This window comes from Cicer arietinum, chromosome 2, assembly GCF_000331145.2.
Source record: "Cicer arietinum cultivar CDC Frontier isolate Library 1 chromosome 2, Cicar.CDCFrontier_v2.0, whole genome shotgun sequence".
NCBI classification, from domain to species: domain Eukaryota; kingdom Viridiplantae; phylum Streptophyta; class Magnoliopsida; order Fabales; family Fabaceae; genus Cicer; species Cicer arietinum.
This window is the reverse complement of record NC_021161.2, coordinates 3,511,163-3,534,386: the sequence shown is the minus strand read 5'-3', so window position 1 is coordinate 3,534,386 and position 23,224 is coordinate 3,511,163. Positions and strand designations below refer to the sequence as shown.

General features: G+C 30.1%; 3 protein-coding genes across 4 annotated transcripts; 1 reads left to right on the top strand and 2 right to left on the bottom strand.

Annotated features, from left to right (window-relative positions):
- Window positions 1–880: 880 nt before the first annotated feature.
- LOC101502733 (protein GAMETE EXPRESSED 3) lies at window positions 881–6,157 on the top strand. The gene is made up of 9 exons (XM_073365086.1): window positions 881–1,334; window positions 3,045–3,374; window positions 3,469–3,715; window positions 3,812–4,096; window positions 4,320–4,406; window positions 4,581–4,613; window positions 5,011–5,070; window positions 5,152–5,294; window positions 5,526–6,157. The coding sequence occupies exons 1-9, from the start codon at window positions 1,089–1,091 to the stop codon at window positions 5,928–5,930; spliced, it is 1,836 nt and encodes a 611-aa protein (XP_073221187.1). The 5' UTR covers window positions 881–1,088; the 3' UTR covers window positions 5,931–6,157.
- Window positions 6,158–7,538: 1,381 nt separating this feature from the next.
- On the bottom strand, window positions 7,539–14,637 carry LOC101500632 (isoprenylcysteine alpha-carbonyl methylesterase ICME). 2 transcript variants are annotated; one of them, XM_004514378.4, is made up of 11 exons: window positions 14,362–14,636; window positions 12,509–12,585; window positions 12,250–12,319; window positions 12,081–12,161; window positions 11,212–11,286; window positions 10,640–10,741; window positions 10,405–10,545; window positions 9,681–9,746; window positions 9,452–9,595; window positions 8,870–8,960; window positions 7,539–8,007 (listed from the first exon to the last, which is right to left on the bottom strand). In XM_004514378.4, exons 1-11 carry the CDS (start codon window positions 14,499–14,501, stop codon window positions 7,846–7,848), a joined length of 1,149 nt encoding a protein of 382 aa, XP_004514435.1. In that variant the 5' UTR covers window positions 14,502–14,636; the 3' UTR covers window positions 7,539–7,845. The 2 variants fall into 2 exon arrangements, with proteins under 2 accessions (XP_004514435.1, XP_073221673.1); XM_073365572.1 differs by having other exon boundaries at window positions 7,867–8,007; window positions 8,870–8,953; window positions 14,362–14,637.
- A 2,007-nt stretch (window positions 14,638–16,644) lies between these two features.
- Window positions 16,645–21,982, bottom strand: LOC101499968 (uncharacterized). Its single transcript, XM_004514376.4, has 9 exons — window positions 21,749–21,982; window positions 20,236–20,359; window positions 19,987–20,090; window positions 18,875–19,000; window positions 18,657–18,777; window positions 18,440–18,524; window positions 17,850–17,963; window positions 17,685–17,724; window positions 16,645–16,943 (listed from the first exon to the last, which is right to left on the bottom strand). Exons 1-9 carry the CDS (start codon window positions 21,923–21,925, stop codon window positions 16,791–16,793), a joined length of 1,044 nt encoding a protein of 347 aa, XP_004514433.1. The 5' UTR covers window positions 21,926–21,982; the 3' UTR covers window positions 16,645–16,790.
- Window positions 21,983–23,224: the final 1,242 nt, after the last annotated feature.

The following is a 23,224-nucleotide window of genomic DNA, read 5'->3' as shown; positions in this document are numbered from 1 at the left end:
ATTATTGAATATTTGTCATGCGCTTTTCATGCATCAATTATAGATATTTACTAATCATATTTTTTAATAATTATCAATAACAAATATTTATTCCATGTTTTTCATGTTTTAATGTCAAATATTTGTTTAGATTTTTTTTTTAAAATTATTTGTAACAAATATATGTACCTTGTTTTTTTTTTATTTATATTTATTAGTTATAAATATTTCTCCCACGTTTGCTATGCCCCAATGACAAATATTTGTCTCATATTTTATATATATCAATGACAAATATTTATCTTATATTTTTATATATCGATAACAAATATGTGTCTCATTTTATTTTATAAACTACTTTTTTATTCTTTATTATTATTATTATTGCTTTTTTCTTTTTCAATTATCTGAAATTGTAACAACTGTCATGTTATTTTTATGCATGCATTATAGATATTATTCATTATTTTTTAATATTTATCAATGATAAATATTTATTTTATATTTTTTATGTTTGAATATCAAATATATTTCTATAATTTAAATTATTACTGACAAATATATATACTTTTTTTTAATTATAAATATTTCTATTGCTAGTTTTATGTGTCACTGACAAAAAATATATGTAATATTGAAAAGTTGAAAAGTGTTATATTATTGTTATTTTTTTATTTAAAAAGTGTTATTTGGTGAAGTTGTGGTGGTAAGAATAAGTTGTGACTTGTGGTTGTCAAGGTTTTTTATTTTTTGCGGTTGTCAAGGTTTTTTTAGTGTTTACATTTCATTTTGACAGTTTTTTTTTTAATATAGAAGGTAGTTATTATTTAAGTCAAGACAATTATTATTTAAGTCAAGACAGTTATTGTATTAATGATTTAATTAGTGAATTATCCTCTATTTATGATTTAATATTAAAACTAATGAAGGCATTGATGTATTTTTCTCAAATTGACAGTAGATAATCCAATCCGAGAGTTCAGTCTGATTTTATTGATATAACTTCAGTGTTATTTACTTACATGTCTTGTATTTTTCTCATAAACTGTTTTTTTGTCAGTTATTAACGGTTTTTCTCTCTTGAGTTACAAGTTTCATGGTTTTTTACGATGATGTCAATGACATTTTTACTTCTCCTTGCATTATTACCATTGATTCATGCATTGTCTTCTTCTTCTGTTTCTACACATCATTTGCTTTCTAAGCCACTTATTGGAGAAGATGATGGAAGAATCTATGTTTGTTCTGATCAAACCTTTTTGGCATTTCAAAACAATGGTACCATTGAATGCTCCATTCATCTTGATTACAAATGTAATCTTGCTATGGCTCCGCTTCATGGTGGTAATGGAAAGGTCATACTCACTTTTATTTTTAATTTTGTTTTATAAATTTGATTCGGAGATACACTTGCTTATAATTTGTTAAATTCTCAAGTTTATTATTAAACTTTTACGCGTTAACAATTCTAGGTCACATGAACTCGCATGTAAACTCTCTTTTTAGTAAACTCTGATAAAATTGATGAACTCTCGATTTTATTTGTAGTTTACGAGTTTACCATTCTAGAATGATTTGACAGAAATTCAATGAACTCTTAGAGTTTTGGAAAATTTGCCTTAATTGCAGCCACCCCCGTGATTTGTTATTGGGCCATGTCTTTTGCGAGTAAAGAGTCATTTTGGTCCATATATGCATGAGGCAATGGCATTATAGAATTTTGAATGAATCAAAATTACAAAATACCATGAGTGTGTCTCTGTTAGTAATTTCGTGAACTAAATTGACCAACAAGAGATATATTTGACTATCAAACTAAAGTGACAAACCAATACACATATGAGAATATTTTTGCAATTTTTGATACATATGGAGACTATAGTGACAATGCATCAAGGCCAAAATTGTTGCTTACTTCATTGCAACCAATATTTGAAAATCGAATTGGCGAGACCTCTAAGTCATGCTTCAAATGCTTAAAATTGTTCAAACAGGAACAAAACCGTGATTAAACTGCTCAAATAACTGAACCATAGATAGTGTGTTCCCGGTTCAACTGGTTCGGTTCAATTTCTAAACATCGATTGCAGTGGTACAACATAGGGTGATTTGAGTTCAACATCGCCTAGAGATATAGTCTTTGTAATGCTTATAGTGGTTGGATAGTCGTCACTTCAAAATCTGAATTTGTGTGGTTGTGTTAGGTCTTAGACCAAATTCTAAAATAGAAAAAGACAATTTTTAGCATACATGAATCTACTATGATTAGTTGTATGACCAATTAGTTATCTGTTATATTAGATGAAAAATGTGGACTCAAAGCATGTTGTAATGAGTTTTTATTTCATGTTACATTGTTTTGCTTTTGCAATTTCTTGTTACATTGTTATGGCTTCACATTTATCAATCTTCATAAATAATATTTGTTTTTTCCTCTGAACTTTCTTGTTTTCTACATATTAGTGTTGGGCTTTTGTGTTTGGATAAATGCATCAAAAAGGAGGTAATGTGTTTTTTCAAAAGTGTAGTTTAATTCGCTATGATAAAACATAAATGAAAGCTAAGGATGCATGCTTCCTCGCTATTTATACCTGTTTAACAGCTACAGCTTATCTTATTTATCCAATTTCATGACTTTATTGCTGTAAATTTACTTTTATGCTTGATTTATTTCTGTTCTAGATCATAGCTGGTCATCATATTTGATCATCCTATATCAATTTGCAGTCTTGCCATTTTTGTCTTCAATTTGTAAATAGTGTACAAAGAACAACATCTATACCTTGATCTAGATCAGTGTCGTGCGTATTGCAAAAAAATACCTGTTTGTTCAAATTCCGCAACAATACAATGCTATAGAACTACTATAGCCACTGTTTGACAACACTTTTGTATTAAATAGTGTATCAGAAAATAGTAGCAATTTTTTCAAATTCTGCTACGCTATAGAGTTGTAGCACCACTATAGCTGCTATTTGACCTAGATGACTTTTTTTAAAACTCGGTAGTTGTCATGATATATAATATGGTGATGGCGAATAGTAATTGTTGTAAGGAACTTGCAGATATACTTGGTAGCTGAAAATAGAATATTGATGATTAAGTATGGAAAAATTGCAAGTTCTGAAGCTGTAGTAGAAATTTTCTATGGTCCAGAAGCAGGTCAACATGCAGAAACTGAAATTATTGGGCTCTCAGTAAGCACATTAAGCTCAGATGTATTCATCAATATCAAGAATCAAGGACTCTTTGCTTATTCGTCACGCGGACGTTTTCTTTGGAGTGTAGGACCTGTGCTTTACCAGTTTGGTTACCGTCAAGGATGCAGAAAAAATCTTACAGATTGTTCATTTGCATCAGTTCCTGTGCTTGATCAATGTGAGGCTAGTATTTATGTAAGGTTTACTCATCCTTTGATTTATTGTGAATATTTAATAATTTATTCACTTTGGAACTATAGTTGATTTTAACCATGCTATGAAATAACAGATTGCAAACACAGAAGGAGAACTGTATTGTTTGTCAGTTCGTGGCCGTGACTTTAGATGGATACATGATTTTAGTTCATTAGACAAAAGTTTCACAATAACTCCTGGAAACAATGGTCATCTTTATGTAACATTTCCAACAAAATCTCTTGTACTAGCTTTGGATGTCTTTTCTGGTAATATCTTGTGGCAGAACACTATTGGACCATTAAGCAAAATTGACTGTGCTCCTGTTGTGGACTCTAATGGTAACTCACTTTCTATTAAGAAGGTTCATTAGTTTTAACTTTAGAAACTCTAAATTCATTATTACTTAATTTACTGAAGCACACTTGATGGAACAGGATGGATATCTATTGGTTCATTGGATGGATTCCTTTACTCATTTTCGCCAACCGGGATACTCAAGAAATTCTCAAGAAGAAATGCAGAGAACTCTATTGTTCAAGTTGGTCCTTTTCTTGATTGTTCAGGATTTGCTGTCTATAGTTCACAGATAGAGATGGAAGGAAAAGTTAGCCACAGTATTGGCGAATACACCGTTGTTTCGGCAATTCAACCGAAAGCTGCAATATTCACTATGTTGGTTCCTGCTACTGGATCAATCTATTGGTCTCAAGTCTATCCTGGTACATGTTTTCTTTGCCAATTCCTCGTGAGTAAAGGGGACATGGACTGTTAGTGTAAATTAGTTTTACATTGACGTCTAATGATAATCAGATATTTTATGAGCTTATGTGGCAAAATCATCAGTTTTCATTGGATGTTGGCCGACACTGCATGTCTATTAAACTCTCTCCAATAACATAGCAGCAACCCTTCTTATTTTCTGATTGCTTTGATTCAATTTAGGTCAGCTTTCAACTTTATTATCCAAGAGTGATCTAAGTCAATTTGTTGTGAATGAGGAGATTCTTCTTACATTCCTTGCTGCCTCAAGTAATAATTCACTCTCTTAAATAATCATAATGTAACATTTGCATTTGGCATTTTTCACTAGAAATATCCTAGATTTTTCACTTTTGCAAGTTATATGCTTGTTTTTTTTTTTTTAGTAAATGTTTGTTATTTTGTTTGAATGAACTAACAACTTGGTTTTGATATTCAATGCAGAGGTTGACACCCCACTGCAATGCCGTACAACAGGTACAAATATTTTCTACACATGCCTATAGATAAACAATAGGTTTTGAACTTTATAAAATCAAAATAAAGACTAAAAGTCAAACTAAACTTAAAAAGCCATGATTTTGTTTGTTGGAACTAAAATCATATTTAACCATTTACATTCAATATTCTCTAGTTGAGAACATTTGAATGTAAGGCAGACAAATTTCTTGTCTAAATCATTGTCGGTGTTCAAATAATACTACATTGATTTTCGGACAAAAAACTATAATTGTTTTTCCCAGTGTTCATTGAAAATCAACTGAATCAGTAGATTGGCTTTTAGTTGAGTGATTTCTAAATGCAGCTTTAAATCCTTAAATTGTTAAACATGACACAAATTTTTTTGTATAAGTAATTTCTTATCACTTGATAGGTCAGAAGCTTGCATCTAGCTGCTCTCAAGCAAGGAATAAGCTTGTCAACATCTATTCAGGTAAAATTAAAAAGAGAGTTGTGAGAATAAAACTTTTTAACAATTGTTGAATATAATTTGAATTTTTTTTGCTCTTGGTAGGCAATGAAAGGGCAATAGAATTGTTTCTGCTGTTTGAGTCATTTCTGTTGGTGCTAATAATTGGACTTGTAAGATTTTGCTGTACATTTTGGGCAAAAAAGAAACTTCAAGATCAAGGCCTTGGAAGTTTCCTTGACAAGAGAGTAAGTTGAAATCCTTATCTTTTTGTTCTTCTTCTCTTTCTCCTTACTCGCTCTCGGTTTAATTACTCTGTTGGTCTCTAAACTATTTAAGAATTTTTAAATAGTTTCTTGAACTAAAAAGTTTTTAATTGAGTCCTCAAGCTTGTCAATAATTTGTAGTTCAGCTCATAAGTTTAGTTAGGTGATATAGTAAATAGTTTTTCACATATTTGTACCCTTTGGACCAATCAGTGTTCTCTTCAGCTCCAAAAGAAAGCTTTGGTTAAGACAATTACTGAGCTTGAGAGAAAAGCTGCAAAGGAATCATTGGACAATGAAGTTTTCCAAAAGTTAGGTGATATAGTAAGAAAAAAGGAATGCATTGAAAGGAAGTTATCAACCACCTACAGTTTAGGCAGGGACCGAACTAACTCACAAACAAAATCTATGCTTCCTTTACAAATTGGAAAAACACAAAGCTACTCGTTTCAAGGTACAAAGAAGCAGAAGCTGATGATGTTTCACACATTGAGTGATACATCTAGCGAAAGCAGCAATGAAGATGAGACAAGAATGCTCGAGGTAATAGATTCATCTGTTAAGGACAAAGGAAAAAGACCTATGGTAGAGGTTGCTTCAACTTCAAGTAATGATTAGAATGTTACAAATCATTTAGATGTAACTTGACTCGAGAAGGGAAATGAGAGATCCAAAAAAGAGTGTTGGCATTTGTTTAAAGAGAAAAGAAAACTTTAATTTTGATTGTTATAGTAATGGATCATGCTAACAAGTGTCTTAATTTTCAAATGTTCTATAGAAATTGTTCTGACAGTGGTTGGAGTTAATGTTAGTATTTCATGTTGTAGTAAATATATTTATGTACATAGTTAGTCATGTATCTAAGTAATATCATATATGCCCTTAGGAAGTAACAATATTGTTAATTTACTTGTAAATGTAAATATATTTACTACTAACAGTATATAAATAGAAGATCAGCGGAGTGCAAATCACTTAAGTATTACTCATTTTCTTTAGTTTAAATCTCTAAAAGCTTTCTACTAAATTGTTGCTACGACCAAATAACTTGATGTCAGAAAAAATATTATGCATAAGAGAAATATTATGTCTCGATAGATAGAAGATACTACTATATTTATATTTAGAGCAATAATATTTTAACACAAATTTAATAATAAATTTTGACACTAATTTGGATAATTAATTTAGTTTAAATGTGTGGTCAATTACGTTCATCCGGTGACTAATGAATATAATAAGGCGTCACAACATATTATCAATCATTAACCATAATTTCAGATGTTAAAATATACATATGTCCATTATTTAACCATTCAAGTTGTACTCAAATTTACATGATTTTTATTTAAGTGTTCAAATATACATGATATTAATTAACTACGATTTGTGTTCAAATAATACATTAAAAATTTCGGTTAATGACATTTTAAACTTATATTAATTGTGTTTAATGAATAATTAATGAGTAGCAATAACTTATATTCGTTATATAATTAACTACAATGAATTTGATGTATTTTATCTCAAAATAAAAGCTACTCTATATTTAAACTTATACCAAAACTTACAATATGCTTTGTATTTAGAAAACTACGTTCAAAATAGTAATCAAATTTAACATACGTAAAAAAGGATAGAATATAGAAATGTAACAAGAAGATCTAGGTGTCACCTTTACAAAAACATACATAATACAAAAAAGGTTCATGGTATTAATAGAATGGGTAAATTAAGAAAGAGTGCCAATTTATTAATGTCATTTCACCACTACTTTGCCATGATGAAAAGAGCAGAGGAATTTTTTTTATATCTACCCATATTTTTACCATACCGAAGAGAGGTATCTCAATGAAAAAAACGGGGGCTTATTGCATGAGGCTCTCATCAGAATTCATCTGAAAAGAGCAGATAAGTAAAGTTTTTATTTCTACAAGTAGAGACTATTTTCAGAATTTGAATTCTTGAATTAGGGGCAACAACCTTACCATTGCATCAATACTTGCCTGCTAGAAGTGAAAAAATCATGTGACCAAAACATTTTTGTTTAAAAAATTTGCAAAAAGAAAAAAATACATTCAATGTACATGTTGTAATCATATAAATATTTAAAATAAACAACTTTTTTTCAATATTTTACTTTAACTAAAATTGATATAAATAACGGGCTCCAAGCGAAAGAAAAAAAAGATAAAAACAGAATACAGGGCATTTAAACATAAAGAATAGCATAACAAATTACTTTAATTACTTAAAAATAATAATTAAATTTAACATATAAAAGTGGATAGAATATAGGAATGTAACATGAAGATCTAGGTAACACCCTTACTCCCTGCATTCTGATAAGCTACATTTATAATGAACCTCAACATATATCCACCAAAGAAATATGGTGACTCAATGAATGAAGAGTTTTTTTGTTTAGTATGAATCAAATTTGGTACCCAGGGTTCCGCACCAACCATTTGCACTAGACCCCAAAAGTGATGAAGTGAAGGCATAGAAGATGAAAACCCAACCAGTAACAATCTTAGAAGGGACTGATCTTGCGAGCTAACTGTAATAAAATCTCAGGAACAAGCCGTCTTCTTGGTGGTGCCGTGGCATCCTTTGCAATAGCCTCACTATCATTGGAATGTAATATAGCAACAACCTGATCAAACAGGTCCTCTTTACCACCCCGGAGTGGATCCTGTATAGCATAGTTGAAAATAAGAAACTCATTAGACAAAATAAAAGTACAGCACATTTTTTAACTCTTACAAATACAACCATCCATTTTGAAAAGATAAAAATGATAAGAAAAATCACAATAACGAGTCCCCCTCTATCAGTAATTGCAGTCTTTAACATATCATTTTACAGATGGTTTGTAATTATGAACTACCAAACATAGACACAGACGCGACGACAATCATCATCTTTAACAACTAATTGCACCATATAGTTTAATAGTAATAAACACAAGCACAAGAGTATGTGATCAACAATAATATAAGCATGTATTTCTTCCCCAAAATATTATTTTCCTATGACTGTTGCTCCTCTAAGGGAAGCTATGTAAACCTATATAATCGACAATGAATTATCTCATGTGTTTCATTTGACAAGGGTGAAATTTTAACATGAGAGGATCTAAATCTGTATTTTAGTGCAAAAAAAAAGAAGGAAACACGGCCACAATTGCCATAATATCCATTGGAAAGCTGCAATTTAGATACTCAGATATATCAAAGGAGCAGCAGGCAAGACTCGAGAATTGTCGAAAAACATATCTAAACCCCTAGTTCTCTACCTAAGAGATATTGGAACCGAGATGAAATATGAAGAATACAGAAGTTAACAGATATGCCCAGGTGTTTGTGAAACCTGAAACTCTCCCCTGAAATTTTCTCTCATGCCCTTTTATTTCCTAACATGTTCTCACTTAACTATCTACTGGACAGTTAATTTCACAAAAATGCGTAATAGGAAGCATTTAATTCTGTATTACTAAATAAGAAGTTTTAAACAATTGAAATTAGACACGGAATTTGGCATAAATTTTAACTTACTTGAAGAAACAAATCTGTATGTGTTTTCCCATCATATAGAATCAGATCAGTTTTTGCCCCCGCCTTCTTGAGAGCATCAGCAAACTGTTCACTGCAAACAATCACTCATCAATATCTATAAGTGAAGCCAGTGCCACCAAGAATTTGACACCAATATTTGAAAGTCTAGAAAATAAAATTATCAAATTGATGTTTTTATTTATAAGAGTAAATTTTAACATCCATCATGGTGTTTTGTCCACACTCCATACAAATCAACACCAATAGCATGAAAATAAAAGGATGACCCACAATATCAAAAAAAATTAAAGAGTCATGTTTAATTGAATGGTACTAATTGTAATTAAACTTTGCCTAAGCCTTGTTTGGTTGACAAGCTTAACATTACTAGTCCTGAACTCATAAAAAGTGGAGGGTTGAGGCAGGAAATCGACAAACAACCTAAAACTTTTCCAAACTTTGATGACTATTTTGTTCATAACATGGAAATACAGCTTGAAATTTTATGGTTAAGACCTGTAGTAGTTTCTTTCAACGCGGTTAAAGAGGGTGACATCAATGAATTTCAAGACTACAACTCACCTTGCAATTGATGGTATGGAATAATCAGCAGTTCCATGGAAAAGAATTATAGGGGGCAAGAGAGGAATGGAATCTTTGATGCATGGATCTTGAATTTTGATTTCGGGAGAAAATTTCTTCAAAGATTGTTCACCTTCCATTATGCTACAATGATAATAAGTTATAAGGATTGGCAAAATAATTTAGCACACCATATAGCCATAATGAAACTAGGTTATTTGAGAAATACCTTAAAAATATGGAACGATACAAGCCACGATTGTTAAAGTGATCGACTAAATCCAATAAGTTGTATCTGCGCACATGTTGACAGGGTTAACTGATGATCCTTTGACATACACAAAGTTGTCAATAGTAGATCGCGAAAAATAGTGATTTGTTGATTGTTCATATTCTGCTATAGCCGCTATTTGAAATATTTTGTACTGAAATGCATATTACGGAACAACAACGATTTGTTCAAATTCTACTACAACATATACGCTATTTAACAACATTGGACATACATAAACCAATTGATTAATGAACAAATTTAATATTGCAATTGTCAAACAGTCGGGCTTGTTCTCACAAAACAAGCCTAACACCACTGTTTTTTTAATCTTTTTGCCTTGTGAAAAGCAAAAATAAATGAAAATGGTTACTGAAGCATACAAGAGACCAAACTTTAGACCAAGAGACTTCAACTACTTTCCAATCACTTTTCATATAGATTAAATAGTTTGCTGCTAAGCAATTAGTGGGTGCAATGTGCAAAACTGGGCTTGATGGACATTACCATGATCATTAGCATCCCTACAACAAATACACTTGTTAAACGGCCTTCCCATTACCAAATCAGTTTGGTGGTCTAATGGCAGATAACATGAAACTCTGAAGTTTTCTAGACAACCCAAAAAGAACTGAGATATATTATTGAAATTGACCATTTTTCTTGTATTGCAGTGTCTTACCCTCCTGATAAACCGAAATAAGCTTTTAGCTGGGAAATACTCCAAGAAACACTATCTCCTTTTCCAGATTCTCTGGTTGCTTGTTCCAGTAAAGCGCAAGCCGAAATATGTGCACCGGCAGATTGTCCCATTAGGTAAATCCTATTACATGGTTATCAATAAAAAGGAAAAATAAATAAATCTCAAAGTATAAGGATCTGATGAAAAAGAACCATGCATAATAGTAGTATGTTACCTATTAGGGTCGCCTCCATAACTAGCTATGTTATTGACGACAAAGGAAATTCCCTGACAAGTATCATTTACCATGTCACTGATGGTTCCTTGAGGAAAGTTTCTGCATTCACAGATAAAGAAGATATTTTAACTGCTAATATAGCCAAAATTTTGCAAATTAAATTTAACAACCATCAAACATTATAAGCCGTCAAATATTAGAAAGTTTCTACCCTTTAAGTTATATTATACATAAAAGAGAGCATAATTGTATTGGAATGTCTTTAATACCTATAAGCCATTAAACATTAAGATATCCATTCTACATATGCTTATCATAAGGGTGATGTACAATATATTTTTAACATTTGAAAAAAAATTCAAAAAAAATATATGCCACTGAACATGATTAAGTTTTAGGAAATAGTGCGAGGAAAAATTATGAATAGCCTGGACTCGATGCCCAAAAAATAAGAGTAATAGACTACAAAGCACCCAATTTGTCCACCAGAATACCTCAAACATAGAGGAAGTCGGACCAAAGGTAAATTGTAGACTCAATCTTGCACTTCTTGAACTGAGACCAGGTACCTGTAATCAATGCATGCCACTATGATGTCTCTTTCTGCCAACTGTAGTCCTAAAAGGGATCCCCATGCTTTATACCTGAATCAAAACCCAAAGAAAATCAATTTATATTTAAAAGATGATAGATAGATGAACATAAGGTACAAATGCATATACACAACTAAACTATTGTCATGCCATGGTGCTTCAGATTCAGACCAATAACTTCTGGTATGAGAAAGTGAGAAAGAATTCAAACTGACTGTTACATCAACTAAATCCTTTAAGTGTGTCTGAATTTTCAAAATTCAAATTCAACAACCAGGCATGGCATACTTCTTAATTGAAGCATCTATCAATCACAAACCAGTTAGATTATGTTGTCCCATGTGCACCCAAGAGTTCTGTTCATGTTTTAAATCAACATCTATAACATGTAGTAGTTTTCAATTAAAGACTTAAAGTACAAACACTGATCGCCACTTTTCAAGGTATATGGCATTTCCAGCAACATAAGAATCATTGTGCTATAGCTTAGATGATGAAACTGTTCCAAATATTATCTTAAAGTGGCCTTCCAATTTTGAACTTGTAAAACACATGATTGGTTGGATAGGATTTCGTATAAAATCAGCATTCAGCAGCAGTGGGCTACTGGCATTGCAGAAATGGGAAAGCTTAAAAGAAAGTACTATTGTAAGCTCTGAATAAGAATCAACACCATAGGGACTAGGGAGTAGCTCAACTAGTTTGAGCTAAGGGTCAAAAGAACTGGAGGAGAAAATACTAACATAATGACTAATATACTAACATTCACCTATAAAAATAAAACATAGGGAGTAACTTAACACCCAAACTCAAGAAACACCACATAGCTATTTCAAACGACTCACCCAATAATCCATGCTCCCCCAGTTACAAAGATCAAAACTGGCTTAGGTTCACTGACATCAACAGGTAGATACAGATCCAACCTGCAAAAACATGATTTACAGAAAATTGAGCACCCAGTAAATGGAATAATCGAAATCACAGGATAGATTTAACACTGTTATAGTTTACCTGTTTCTAGGCTGATCTCCATAAACAATGCTTCGCTTTACCTTGCTTGAGAAGAAATAGACATATGCAACTGCAGAAAATAAATAGTAAGAGAAAGAGACAAACGTGATGTCATAACTCATAAGAATGCACAAGAAAATGCATGATAAACTAAATTCTATATCCATGAAGGTGAAGCAGCCAAAGTAAATTAACGAAGCCTAACATTTACCACAATTAAAGATAAGAAAGGAGAACTGCACAATTATATTCAACAAACCTTGTAGAAAACCGGGCATAAGTAGCATGGCATAACATCCAAGAGCTAGTAATCTTGTAATCCAACGGTAACCAATCCTGAATAGAATTTCAATAGAAAATAAAACACTGCACAGTTCACAAATCAGAATTTAATTTATGCCACAACGAAATAATCCTCATGCATGTGAACATAAAGAGTTCTATCCCAAGACTTTGGTGCATATGACTAGAGAGAAATGCTAAAGCTTTCTAGAAGCAACATTATTCTCTGCTTATTCTCTTGATCAGGATTGTTTACTTCTCTTAATCTGCTATGGGAGTTTGAAGCAGATATTTTTTTGCTAGTTTCAGGAAAATACTTATGAAATACTTGGAGCTGTTTTTGCCTAATTTTCATAAGCTCCAAAATATTGCAGCTAATGAAAATAAAAGCTTAACATGTATGTATGCATAAAACTTGTACTATTTATGACTAAGAGGCATTTGAAAGAGCTTATTTAGACTTATCTAATAACATAAACACTTATATATGGAAGGGTTTATAGAAATAACTTATGATATGCCAATAAACTGTTTTAGCTTATTTAATAAGCTCCATAAGATAGCTTATGGATAAAGACAATGCTGACATAGTAGTTCTTAAGTAGAGTTTAACTTTAACCTCATTTCTTCCTTGATTATAAATACAACTTAAAAAAAAAACTCTTTATAATAAGAACTTATTGTCATTGAAGCACTTCATAAACTATTTATCCAATTGCACCCTAAATTAACTATGGTAAATCATCCAAATTTCATTCTTGTATATATTCACTCTTTGAAATGTCCCCTTAAGTGATTTAGCTGGGATGCTCGAAGGAGTTTGAAAAGGAGAATCAGGATTCAAATTCAGACCACTAACATAATATATGAATTATAACAACTAGTATTTGTCTATAAAATCAAAACGGTTGAAATGTCTATTCAAAGCATTTTGGGAAAAATTATCTTTTCTTTCATAAAAAAACTCACTGCAAATCTAAAAGACGCATGTAGACTGCATTTTTTTCCACCAGCATTACCTATGGTTTAGTTACTATCGTACTTGATTTAAACCATGAGCTGACGATCTCACCGGTTTGATGTCTAACTTTCCATTTTTAAAACATCACTCCTTCCTGACTCAATTATAAGTAAAAAAAAAAAATTGCCTACTTCTTTTAACTTTAATATAAGCAGATTTAAACTTATATTGACACATTTAATATCATCATTCTAAAACTATCCTTAAATTACTTTCTTAATGTTGTGAGGAGGTGTCAATTATAATTAGGAGTAAGTTACTAATTTCATTCATTTTTTACATGAAATGAAGAAATGTTTTTTCAGTCTTAACTTTTCCGCTCTAAGGAATAGGAAAATAGGACCTTAGTGCTCCAGAGTTTGTTAAAGTCCGGTTAAAGATTGATCCAACTGTATTGGTACAAAGATCTCCAAAATTAAAAGCAATTAACTATAAATGGTAACTACATAAGAATTAAACTCTTTTCTTTATAAGTGCGAATATATATAGAATTTAATTTAATTGCACAATCATTATAAATAGCTTTTATACTGTAAATCATTACAACGGGTAGATCATTCATAATGTTTCACTTTTACGATAACTACCTATATATGCTAATAAATGATTTTAGAGGGAGTATTACTATAACTAGTTATTTAGAAATTTATCCAAAAACATAACTTATTAAAAAAAAAGAGAGAGAAAATGAAATCTTAAAACTTGAAAGTAATTTGGTAAACATGTGTTACTATAGAACGTAATCATAAAAAGCAAAACTAAGAAGTAAATAAAATAATCTGATAATAAAAAAAAAACAAGAATAGTACCCGAGATACTGAAGAAGCGTAAAGGTGAGACGAGTGATTAAGTAAGTCTCAGCGGCGACGTGTTCAATATCTCTGGTGAAAGATCGTTGGCGAACAGGACGTCGTCGAAGCTTTTCACGGTTGTTATTTGGAGTTGCCATCGTCGCCGCCGCCGGCTACGAAATCGGAGATTTGATTTTAATGTCTCGGTTTGTGTAGCGCGAATATTACTGCTCCATTTACGAATAATATAGCTGCAAAAACACGATTGCGTTTTAAAAGAAAAAATAATAATATAGTTTACCAAAAAATATGTTATATAATCACAAAACAAAAAACCTATAGAATGGTGATTGTATTTTGTTTTGGCCAATCATAATTTTCTTTAATAGTAATAAGAAAATATTTTCGTTTTTTTTAAATAGCATTATTTTTATGGCAGTTAAATTCACACGTCTTGTATGTAAAAAGATGAAGAACTTTAAATTAGAAGACGATACTCTTAACTATTTTCACAAAAAAATATTTTAAATATTTAAGGGACGAAATTGAATTAGAAATACTGAAAATTGCTTATCACGTAGCAAAAATTTGTTTGATATCAAAATTTCAACATCCTTTTGGAAAATATCTTACAAATTTGCAATCAACACGAACCAAATATTTTAATTTAACAAACTAGATTGAAATTTTTAAATAGATAAAACAATTGATCATACTTCACTGTTAATAGAATTATGCTTTTGTTGTGTAGGATTTTGATGTTTGGAAGCATAAACAATTATTTGTTCTTTATTAGTAACCTTTTGTTTAAGAATACAAACATAACCATTAGAAACATCTCTTTCAACGATTTTGAATGTTTGTGGAATAAGAAGATGAAGGCATGGAAGATGTTTTGCTTCATATTTTTGATAATTTTTACATTTGTATGGATATTAATTCAAGGAGGATAATCTTTTTAAGTTGATCATACAGAAGTTTAATAATATTGATAATTTGATAGAATAAATCACAATTTTTTATAATTGAGTTTTATTAAATATTTAATTTTAAAATTTTATTGGACGATTTTTCTTTAAACGAAAATTCACATCAAATCAATCAAATAAAGATTTTTTTTTATTATCAAATTTTATTTAAATTTTTTATTGATCAATCTAAATTCTTTTCTTTAATGTAATTTTTTCCCTTATATTATCGACATTAAAATTTGAGGTGTTCATATAGCATGTACTACTTTTAAAAAAAGAGTTCATTTAACTAACTCTAAATATTATACTAGGTCCTAACAAATTTATAGGCAAAAACTATTGCTCTATGAACGGTGACGATAGTTATTTGGTGGATATATGACCAATGAAATAGATTTTGGTTTAAAAATCATTAATTTTTGTTGTTTTAGAAACAACAAGACTACTTTATGTGTCTAAAATGTTGATATGTTTAATGTGAAAAAAATTGAAGTATCATCAATATAAACAATGGTAAATTTTGAAAAGTGATTACAAATATGATTCATAATTCTTTCAAATTCTAAGGAATATTTTTTGAGTCAAAAGAGCATTCTGTTCCATTCATATCACTCAAATGCAATAGTAAAAGTTCTTTTATGACGATTTTCTTCTTTTATTTGAATTTTTGCAAAATATATAGTTCACTTAATTTTTTTCATATAATAATCGTTTAAAATTGTCTTTTTTAATAAGAATTTGATACTTTATTTAACTTAAACCTTGATTAAAAGGTTTGTAATTAAAAACAACACAAGAAAATTCCCTTTGACTCTCAGCTTGCTTGTTAAAATAAAACTGTTTTTTCTTTGTTGCTATTTCAATTCTTTTTTTTGCTAAATATTCTGTGATCTATTTTTGGCAAATTTAAACAAGCTATTTATTCATTTGAAATGACCTAGTTTTTTTACAATTTATTTTTCCAACAGACAGTATTAGTAATTAGACTTTTTCAAATGAAGTTAAATATTTAATCAAACTAAAGAACATAGGAATTAAAATAATAATAAATACAATTTTATTTTTCGACACAAACACTATCAATGTCAATGAAAAAATAAAAAATAAAATGTGTGTAATATTATATTTGTAAGGTTAGTGAAAAGTTTGAATATCATTGATAATAAAATAAAATATTTATAAATATTTTATGAAGTTGAAGAAATTTACACAAATTTTATTAAAAGGTGTTTTGCAGAGATAATTATTTATTATATAGTCAAAACAATTGTTTCTTAGATTTGATTGGTTAATAGGAATAAACCTAAAGTATAATTTAAACATACAATACTTGATCAAATAGTCAATAACAATTAAATCATTATTCAACCCAAAATCTACTTCAGTTCACTGTAACCAATTTGTATTTGGAGGTGAAAAACACAAAAAAAGTCTACTTGGTGATTTCCAGTGAAATAAATAACTTTAGCCAAACTTCTACCTTAACCACCATCTTTGGACTGCAGATAGAGGAGTTTTCAAGAATGGTGCGTGGCGGTGGACGACCGGATTTATTGCCCTCCCGATTTTAGCCCAAACACTCTGATGGTATGCAGCAGTTACAGGAACATGATACATGAGTTTCAAAAGCTGCAAGAGGAAAGACAAAAACAAGTAAAAAAATATATAATTTTAGTATTGGTAATGTATTGATCATCTACCATTGCTGTACGGTGTAGAGCAACCTGTAGAACTGTTCGATCAAGCGAGAAAATGTTTCTCTCTATATCAAACGGATCTACAGTCTGTTGCACCGTGCTACAAATGATTTTTTTTTTCTTCAATGTCTATATTTAGTAAGGATATTGTTCATTGAGACAAAAAACAATTCGTAACTTTTACATAACATATAGTTGCAAATAAATTTTTCATCTATTAAAGTGACTTCTCTCTCTAATGATTTTTGTTCCTTCTCTTCTCGTCTCACACATGTATGTGATTTGTCTCATTAAGGAGATATTTAGATAGACAACTTAAACACTTATTGAATAAGTGCTTACATAAACACTTATACAATATGAAAGCTTATGAATAACATTTCTCTTCAATTAACAAGGGAATAAAGGTTAACTTAGTATAAGCTTGGAATAAACTATTTATAAGCTCTGAGAGCTTATGAAAAAAGCTCATGGCCATACCATAAAGTTAATTTTTATAAGCTCTTCCGTATATTTGTACAAATGCTTATGTATAAGATATGCGCATATAAACTTTTCCAAACACTATTTAAAAAACACGAGTCTTTTCGTAATTTAGGTCCAATTAACATCACTCGAGGAAATAAAAAAAATAAAATTAGCACGTATATATGCAGGTAGCGATGAAACAAACCTGCCAGTACATAAATGTTTGCATTATGTTGCGTTGCCACCTGCATGTGTTTGTCGAAAATAAGTGTTACATTTACAAGAGGAAAACAACAACTTTAATATAAAAAGAGATACGTAAAACAGGAACATTGGGAAAATAAGGAAAGGAAAATTTTGAGAAACTAACGAGAACAACGAGATGACAAGCAGGAATCCAAGTCCGATCTCAGCATGCGATGTTAGAATATTGAGAGTAGTATTGTTTGACTCCACCCAAACACAAGGCTCTTCCAAGTACTTCCTATTCAAGCAAAAAAAATTATGCATATTAGAACAAAAAAAGTGTCACCTAACAAATATTGCAGGCAATCCTTTATTTGGAGTTGAGGTAGGTGGAAGCCGAGCAAAATTGTTAATGATAAACAATTAAGCATACAGATGTGAAGATTAATTATTCAGGTTTTATTTGGTATAATGTAAATTACATGTTTTTGGCATCCATCTATAAATCAAAATCTAATTCTAGAAAAAATGATCCAACAATGTACCAGAATAAATTGAAGTTTATATAAGAAATGCTATGGTTGGCTTTAGTCATTACATTAAATTCTAATGGAAAACTTAATTAACAATGTCAGTTTGAAAATCTTTATAAAATAAATATATATATAGATGATGATACCCGTCCTATGCTTAATAAGACCGATGCTGTCTCTTTTAGCAACATCATAATCTGTGTTGCAACTTACTGGTGTAAAATTTTGAGACATTATTCACCTGTACAAGGTAGAGCGACTGAAATTACGTCTAAGGAACTTGGCGACGTGTTCAAATGACCAACATAAGATAGGGATCAAAGCAACTGCAACATAATTAAAACACGTTATAGAAGGCACAACGACGACGGCAAAGTGAGGAAATAGAGTGATAACATTGCATCCCTTCAGGAAAAAACAAGCAAGAATATAATAGGATTTGACTAATGAATACTCACATTTAAGGCAAAGATGTGATGTAACAAACGTAAAGCAGTACACAAAGTATATAAAATCCTTTGAAGCTATTATCGACTGAAAGTAAACTTGTAAGGCCTGCATACTCCACGCTCTAGGCTTCTGCAATCGCACAAGACAGCATAACAATGTATTAAAGATAAAAGAATCGTAACATGAAGAAGATAATGGTGACTGTAAAATCAAAACAAAAACTTACCCCATATTGTGAGTACAATGAGTATAAAGAAGAGCATGTAGTACCCATAAAAGAAAGACGATAAGCCCTGTGAGAAAGATGCTTAGGTATCAATGGAACAGCTGCAAGGAAAGCCACGACAAATACCTGCAGAAAATATATTTAAATAAAAGCATCAATAACAGAAGTGATTCGGAACATTGACAGAAAGGGTTATTTATCATATATTTGCCAAATCCACAATTTCAATATGGAAATTGGAATAGGGATAAAAACAAATATGATCAGTAGTTGCATACTAACATATAACTGACATGTACAATTCTTAAGAATAAAGCTCGTTTGTTATGGATTATAAAAAAGTGATTTTTTATTTGTTAGAGATTTTTAAAAGGTTTAAATATGTATTTGGTCCCTGCAAATATACCACTTTTTTATTTTAGTCCCCGTAAATTTTTTTGTTTGGATTTAGTCCCTATAAAATCAGAGACTGACTTTAGTCCCTAACGTCAAATCAACATTTAGAGACAAGTTTTTCAAAAACCCTTCTTTTAATTTCTATTCATATTTTCTTTATAAAATAATACTAATTATTAAATGATCAATAAATAAATTTATTAATTAATAATATAAAATATTTTAATATATCATCAAAGATGATGTGTCGGTGTGTATTTATAAGCCCACTTGTCATGGCAGTTTATCAGCTCTCTTTTTTTAGTGACCAAAATTGATTGTCTCTGATTTTACGAGGACTAAATCTAAACAAAAAAACTTACCGGGACTAAAATCAAAAAGTGGTATATTTGCAGGGACCAAATACATATTTAAACTTTTTTCAAAAAAGCATAAGCTATTTTGTGTTTGTCCACTATAATGAAAATCACTTCTTTTTTTTAAAATCAGCTATAAAAATTTATTTTTAAGAGAAGCTACTCAAAACAGCTTCTCATTTTAAGCAGTTTTTAGATTATTTTCCAGAAGCTGTAACAAACAGATGAAAACTATTAAAAGTGACCATTCTTTAAAAACAGCTGTAACAAATAAAAAGAGAATTGAAGAAACAATCAGTCAAATACACTCATAAAAAATGTCAATATGCAATTAGGGCATTAACAGTGAAAAGGCTTTACCCAAGCATTAACAGAAAATAGAATCGTCTGTCGATCCCAACGCAGAGGAGTCGGACTAGGACCCGCAGTAGCAGATGTCCCAGAGGTTCTATTGGTTGATGATCCTGCAGAAAAATCCAACAAATATTGTAAAAGGCAGCGCAGCATGCAACAAAAAGCAAACAAATATGATTACCAAGGTGTGCTCCACTGTGGCCTCTTTGTTCTATTCTAAATTTTTTACGAAATTAGCATAAATAATATGTTTACCAGAGCTTCTTGCACGAGGTGGATCATTTGACCGGGGTGGTGATGACGACGATGAGGTAGCTGATGACCGTGGTGGCTGAGCTGAACTGCCGAAAGACATTGGTTCTACCACAAGATCAGGATCCTGTTCGGTATCCAATAGTTACAACCAATTTAGCAAGTTAGTGAAAACATGACGTATTCACCTGATATAAAATATACAATATGCAGCTTCAAAATAAAAAATTTGGTATACAACAACAGAAAAATCTTAGATAAAGTAATGCTCTATCTAAATCATGTGTAGTGACAATTTTTATCCATACAACTCTCGAAAATAGTTCACAAGTAAAAGTAAAACAACTGAAATCTCATAAAAAAAACACCGTTTTGTACTGTTTTGTGGGTTGAATTAATAAGTGTGTTTCGGTAAGCATTTGATACACACGGTTTTTATATGGAATTGATTTTGTTACAAGTAAGTTGAAGTGAAGAGATTTATGCGTATATATTTTTACTTTGATGCAAAACTTGGTAAAGGTAAACAAAAATCAACTCAATGCAAAAGCTACTTCCTATTACTTCTAGTCAAACCAAGTTTTGTAGTCAAAATCAATTTTACCCAACAGTAACAAAACACATGTATTTTACTAAAATACAGTTTAAGAGGAGAAAAAAAATCAATTCCAACATGTATTTCTATAGAAACCAAACACACTAATGTCATGTTTGAATTCAAACCCGCACTCTACAGAGATCCCATCGTACAGTGAATACACTCTCCAAGCTGTAGCTTCTGCTTAAACTCATGTTGTCAACTCAAAAACACAAGTTTCCAAACACACACAAAGTATAATTGTAACACCTGGGTATTCATATACATTCTCTTTTCCCATACTCAACTTGTACAAACTTTTATACTAAACAGTTTTGTCAATCACCAGATCTTGAAAAATAGCATTTTGTTCAAATTCTATTGCATTATAGCAATACAAGGTCGTTATAATCGCCACTCAATAACACTTTGTACAAAACAGCATATGCGGAACAATAGCAATTTCGATATGTTCAAATTCTGCTATGCCATAACCTCTATTTGACAACACTTGTACTAAAGAGTGTTGTAATTCTCATTAACAACCTCTAAAAATTTACTAAAAACTTTACAAACAATCTCATCAAAAACAGAAATCACAAAAAAACAAATAATTACTATCAATTTACTAATTCATGAAAATAAAACAAATCCACCTAAAATACACACACTAAATCAAGCATCCAACCGGAACCTTAGGTATTACTAATTATTTAATAATAAAATTAAAATCATAAATCATGATTAATTGAATACAAATACTAACTATAACAACAACAAAAATAGCACTATTGAAGTTAAATGTAATAATAATTATTAAAAAAAAAACGAACTACATATGTAATTGTACGATGACCCAAATGACTAAAAAGAATAAAAATCGAAACTTGATGAGAAATTAATGAAAATAAAGAAAAAGGGTTGTGTAAAAAGAGTTACAATATAGCGTTGATAGAATTTGCGTTTGAAGTGTGAAACGACGTCGTGACGAGAAGACATATGAGGAGGGATGAGAACGTTGTTCCAATAATCAGGCCATTTGGAGTCGTTATCATAGTCATATGAATCCGCCGCTAATCGCTTCAATTTCTGTGGATCTTCGTTCTCTGAACCCATTTTTTTCACTACTAACTCACTTCTTCTCCAACTCTGAATTTTTTTTTCTTTTACTTGAATGTGTTCTGTTTTTGTGCGTTTTTTTTATCTTAAACGCAAAAGCAGGTGTCGTTTTATTAGGCAATTGGACATTTTCTGTAACCTAATTAATGTATCACAAATTATTTAAGTTAAGGTGTTTTATTTTATTAAATTCTCAATTAAAACTTTCTTTTTTTATTGAATTTAAAGAAGATAGGTAAAGCTGTTTAACAAATAAAAATTTATTATTTTGTTTATCATTTCACTTTATTTTATTGTATTTTTTTCTTTTACGAAAAAAAACTATATTCTTTTGGATAAATTGCGTATCAACAATCAATGAGGAGTAGATATGTTTATATAGACAAAACAGCTAGGTTTATATAGACAGAAAAGTTATTTCTTAAAAGTTTTAAATTTTTAACTTTTTAAAATTCGAACAACATCTAATTATATTAAAAGAGATTTGGGTTATCACATTCAAATGTTCTAAGGTGAATTTAAATTTTATTTAAAATTTTAAAATTTTATGTGTATATTAATTCTAATTCAAAGAGATTTTACTATTTGATATATTTCTACTTTATTTTAAATTTTTCACTGAAATTATGTTATCCCACATTTAATAACTTTAAAATCCTCTCATCAAGCTTAGTTAGTGTGACTCATTAAAGACTTTAGTTAGTTTTTCTGTTTCTATTTGTTTCTCTTTTTTTTTTTTGTTACTAAATAAAACTTTAAACACCATGATTTTTTTATTATCTCCCCAATAAAATCCTCTTGATAAATTTTCCTTTTTTTTTTTATAGGATGGTTTTCAAATTTTTAACTATATTAATTACTTACTTACAAACATAATTTAGATTATTTTGTATCTTAGTATACAATAAATATAATGATGGGAACACAATAATTTTTTCTCATTAATTTTTTTTTGTTACACTGATTATTAACAAATTTAATATTCCTACCATATTCTTTTCGATGTATGACACATATTATTAATACTTATTATATAACATTGTATGTTAGTGGAAATCTATTTTAGAAAGAATATAAAAGTAATATATTTTTACAATATAAAGTAGTTTTACATTGATATCTATTTCTAATCATTCGATTTGCTATATTGTATTATAATTTTTTTTAATGAATGACAGTTACTTTTATATAGTAAGAGTAGTACCTTTATTCTCTTTTAGAAAACATTAATACTTATTGTATAAAAATCACCATAAAATAATACAATGAATGAGTGAAACATGAGAGGAGAGATTC

Coding starts and splice junctions, on each gene's coding strand:
- LOC101500632 (XM_004514378.4), bottom strand. CDS start 14,501: ATGGCAACTCCAAATAACAACCGTGAAAAGCTTCGACGACGTCCTGTT. Junction 12,586..14,361: donor ACGCTTCTTCAGTATCTCGG/GTACTATTCTTG, acceptor AATTCTATTCAG/GATTGGTTACCGTTGGATTA. Junction 9,596..9,680: donor TATCGTTCCATATTTTTAAG/GTATTTCTCAAA, acceptor TTATCATTGTAG/CATAATGGAAGGTGAACAAT.
- LOC101499968 (XM_004514376.4), bottom strand. CDS start 21,925: ATGGGTTCAGAGAACGAAGATCCACAGAAATTGAAGCGATTAGCGGCG. Junction 20,360..21,748: donor AATTCTATCAACGCTATATT/GTAACTCTTTTT, acceptor GATACCGAACAG/GATCCTGATCTTGTGGTAGA. Junction 17,964..18,439: donor AGTCGCTCTACCTTGTACAG/GTGAATAATGTC, acceptor TTGCTTGAATAG/GAAGTACTTGGAAGAGCCTT.
- LOC101502733 (XM_073365086.1), top strand. CDS start 1,089: ATGATGTCAATGACATTTTTACTTCTCCTTGCATTATTACCATTGATT. Junction 3,375..3,468: donor AATGTGAGGCTAGTATTTAT/GTAAGGTTTACT, acceptor ATGAAATAACAG/ATTGCAAACACAGAAGGAGA. Junction 4,097..4,319: donor TTGGTCTCAAGTCTATCCTG/GTACATGTTTTC, acceptor GATTCAATTTAG/GTCAGCTTTCAACTTTATTA.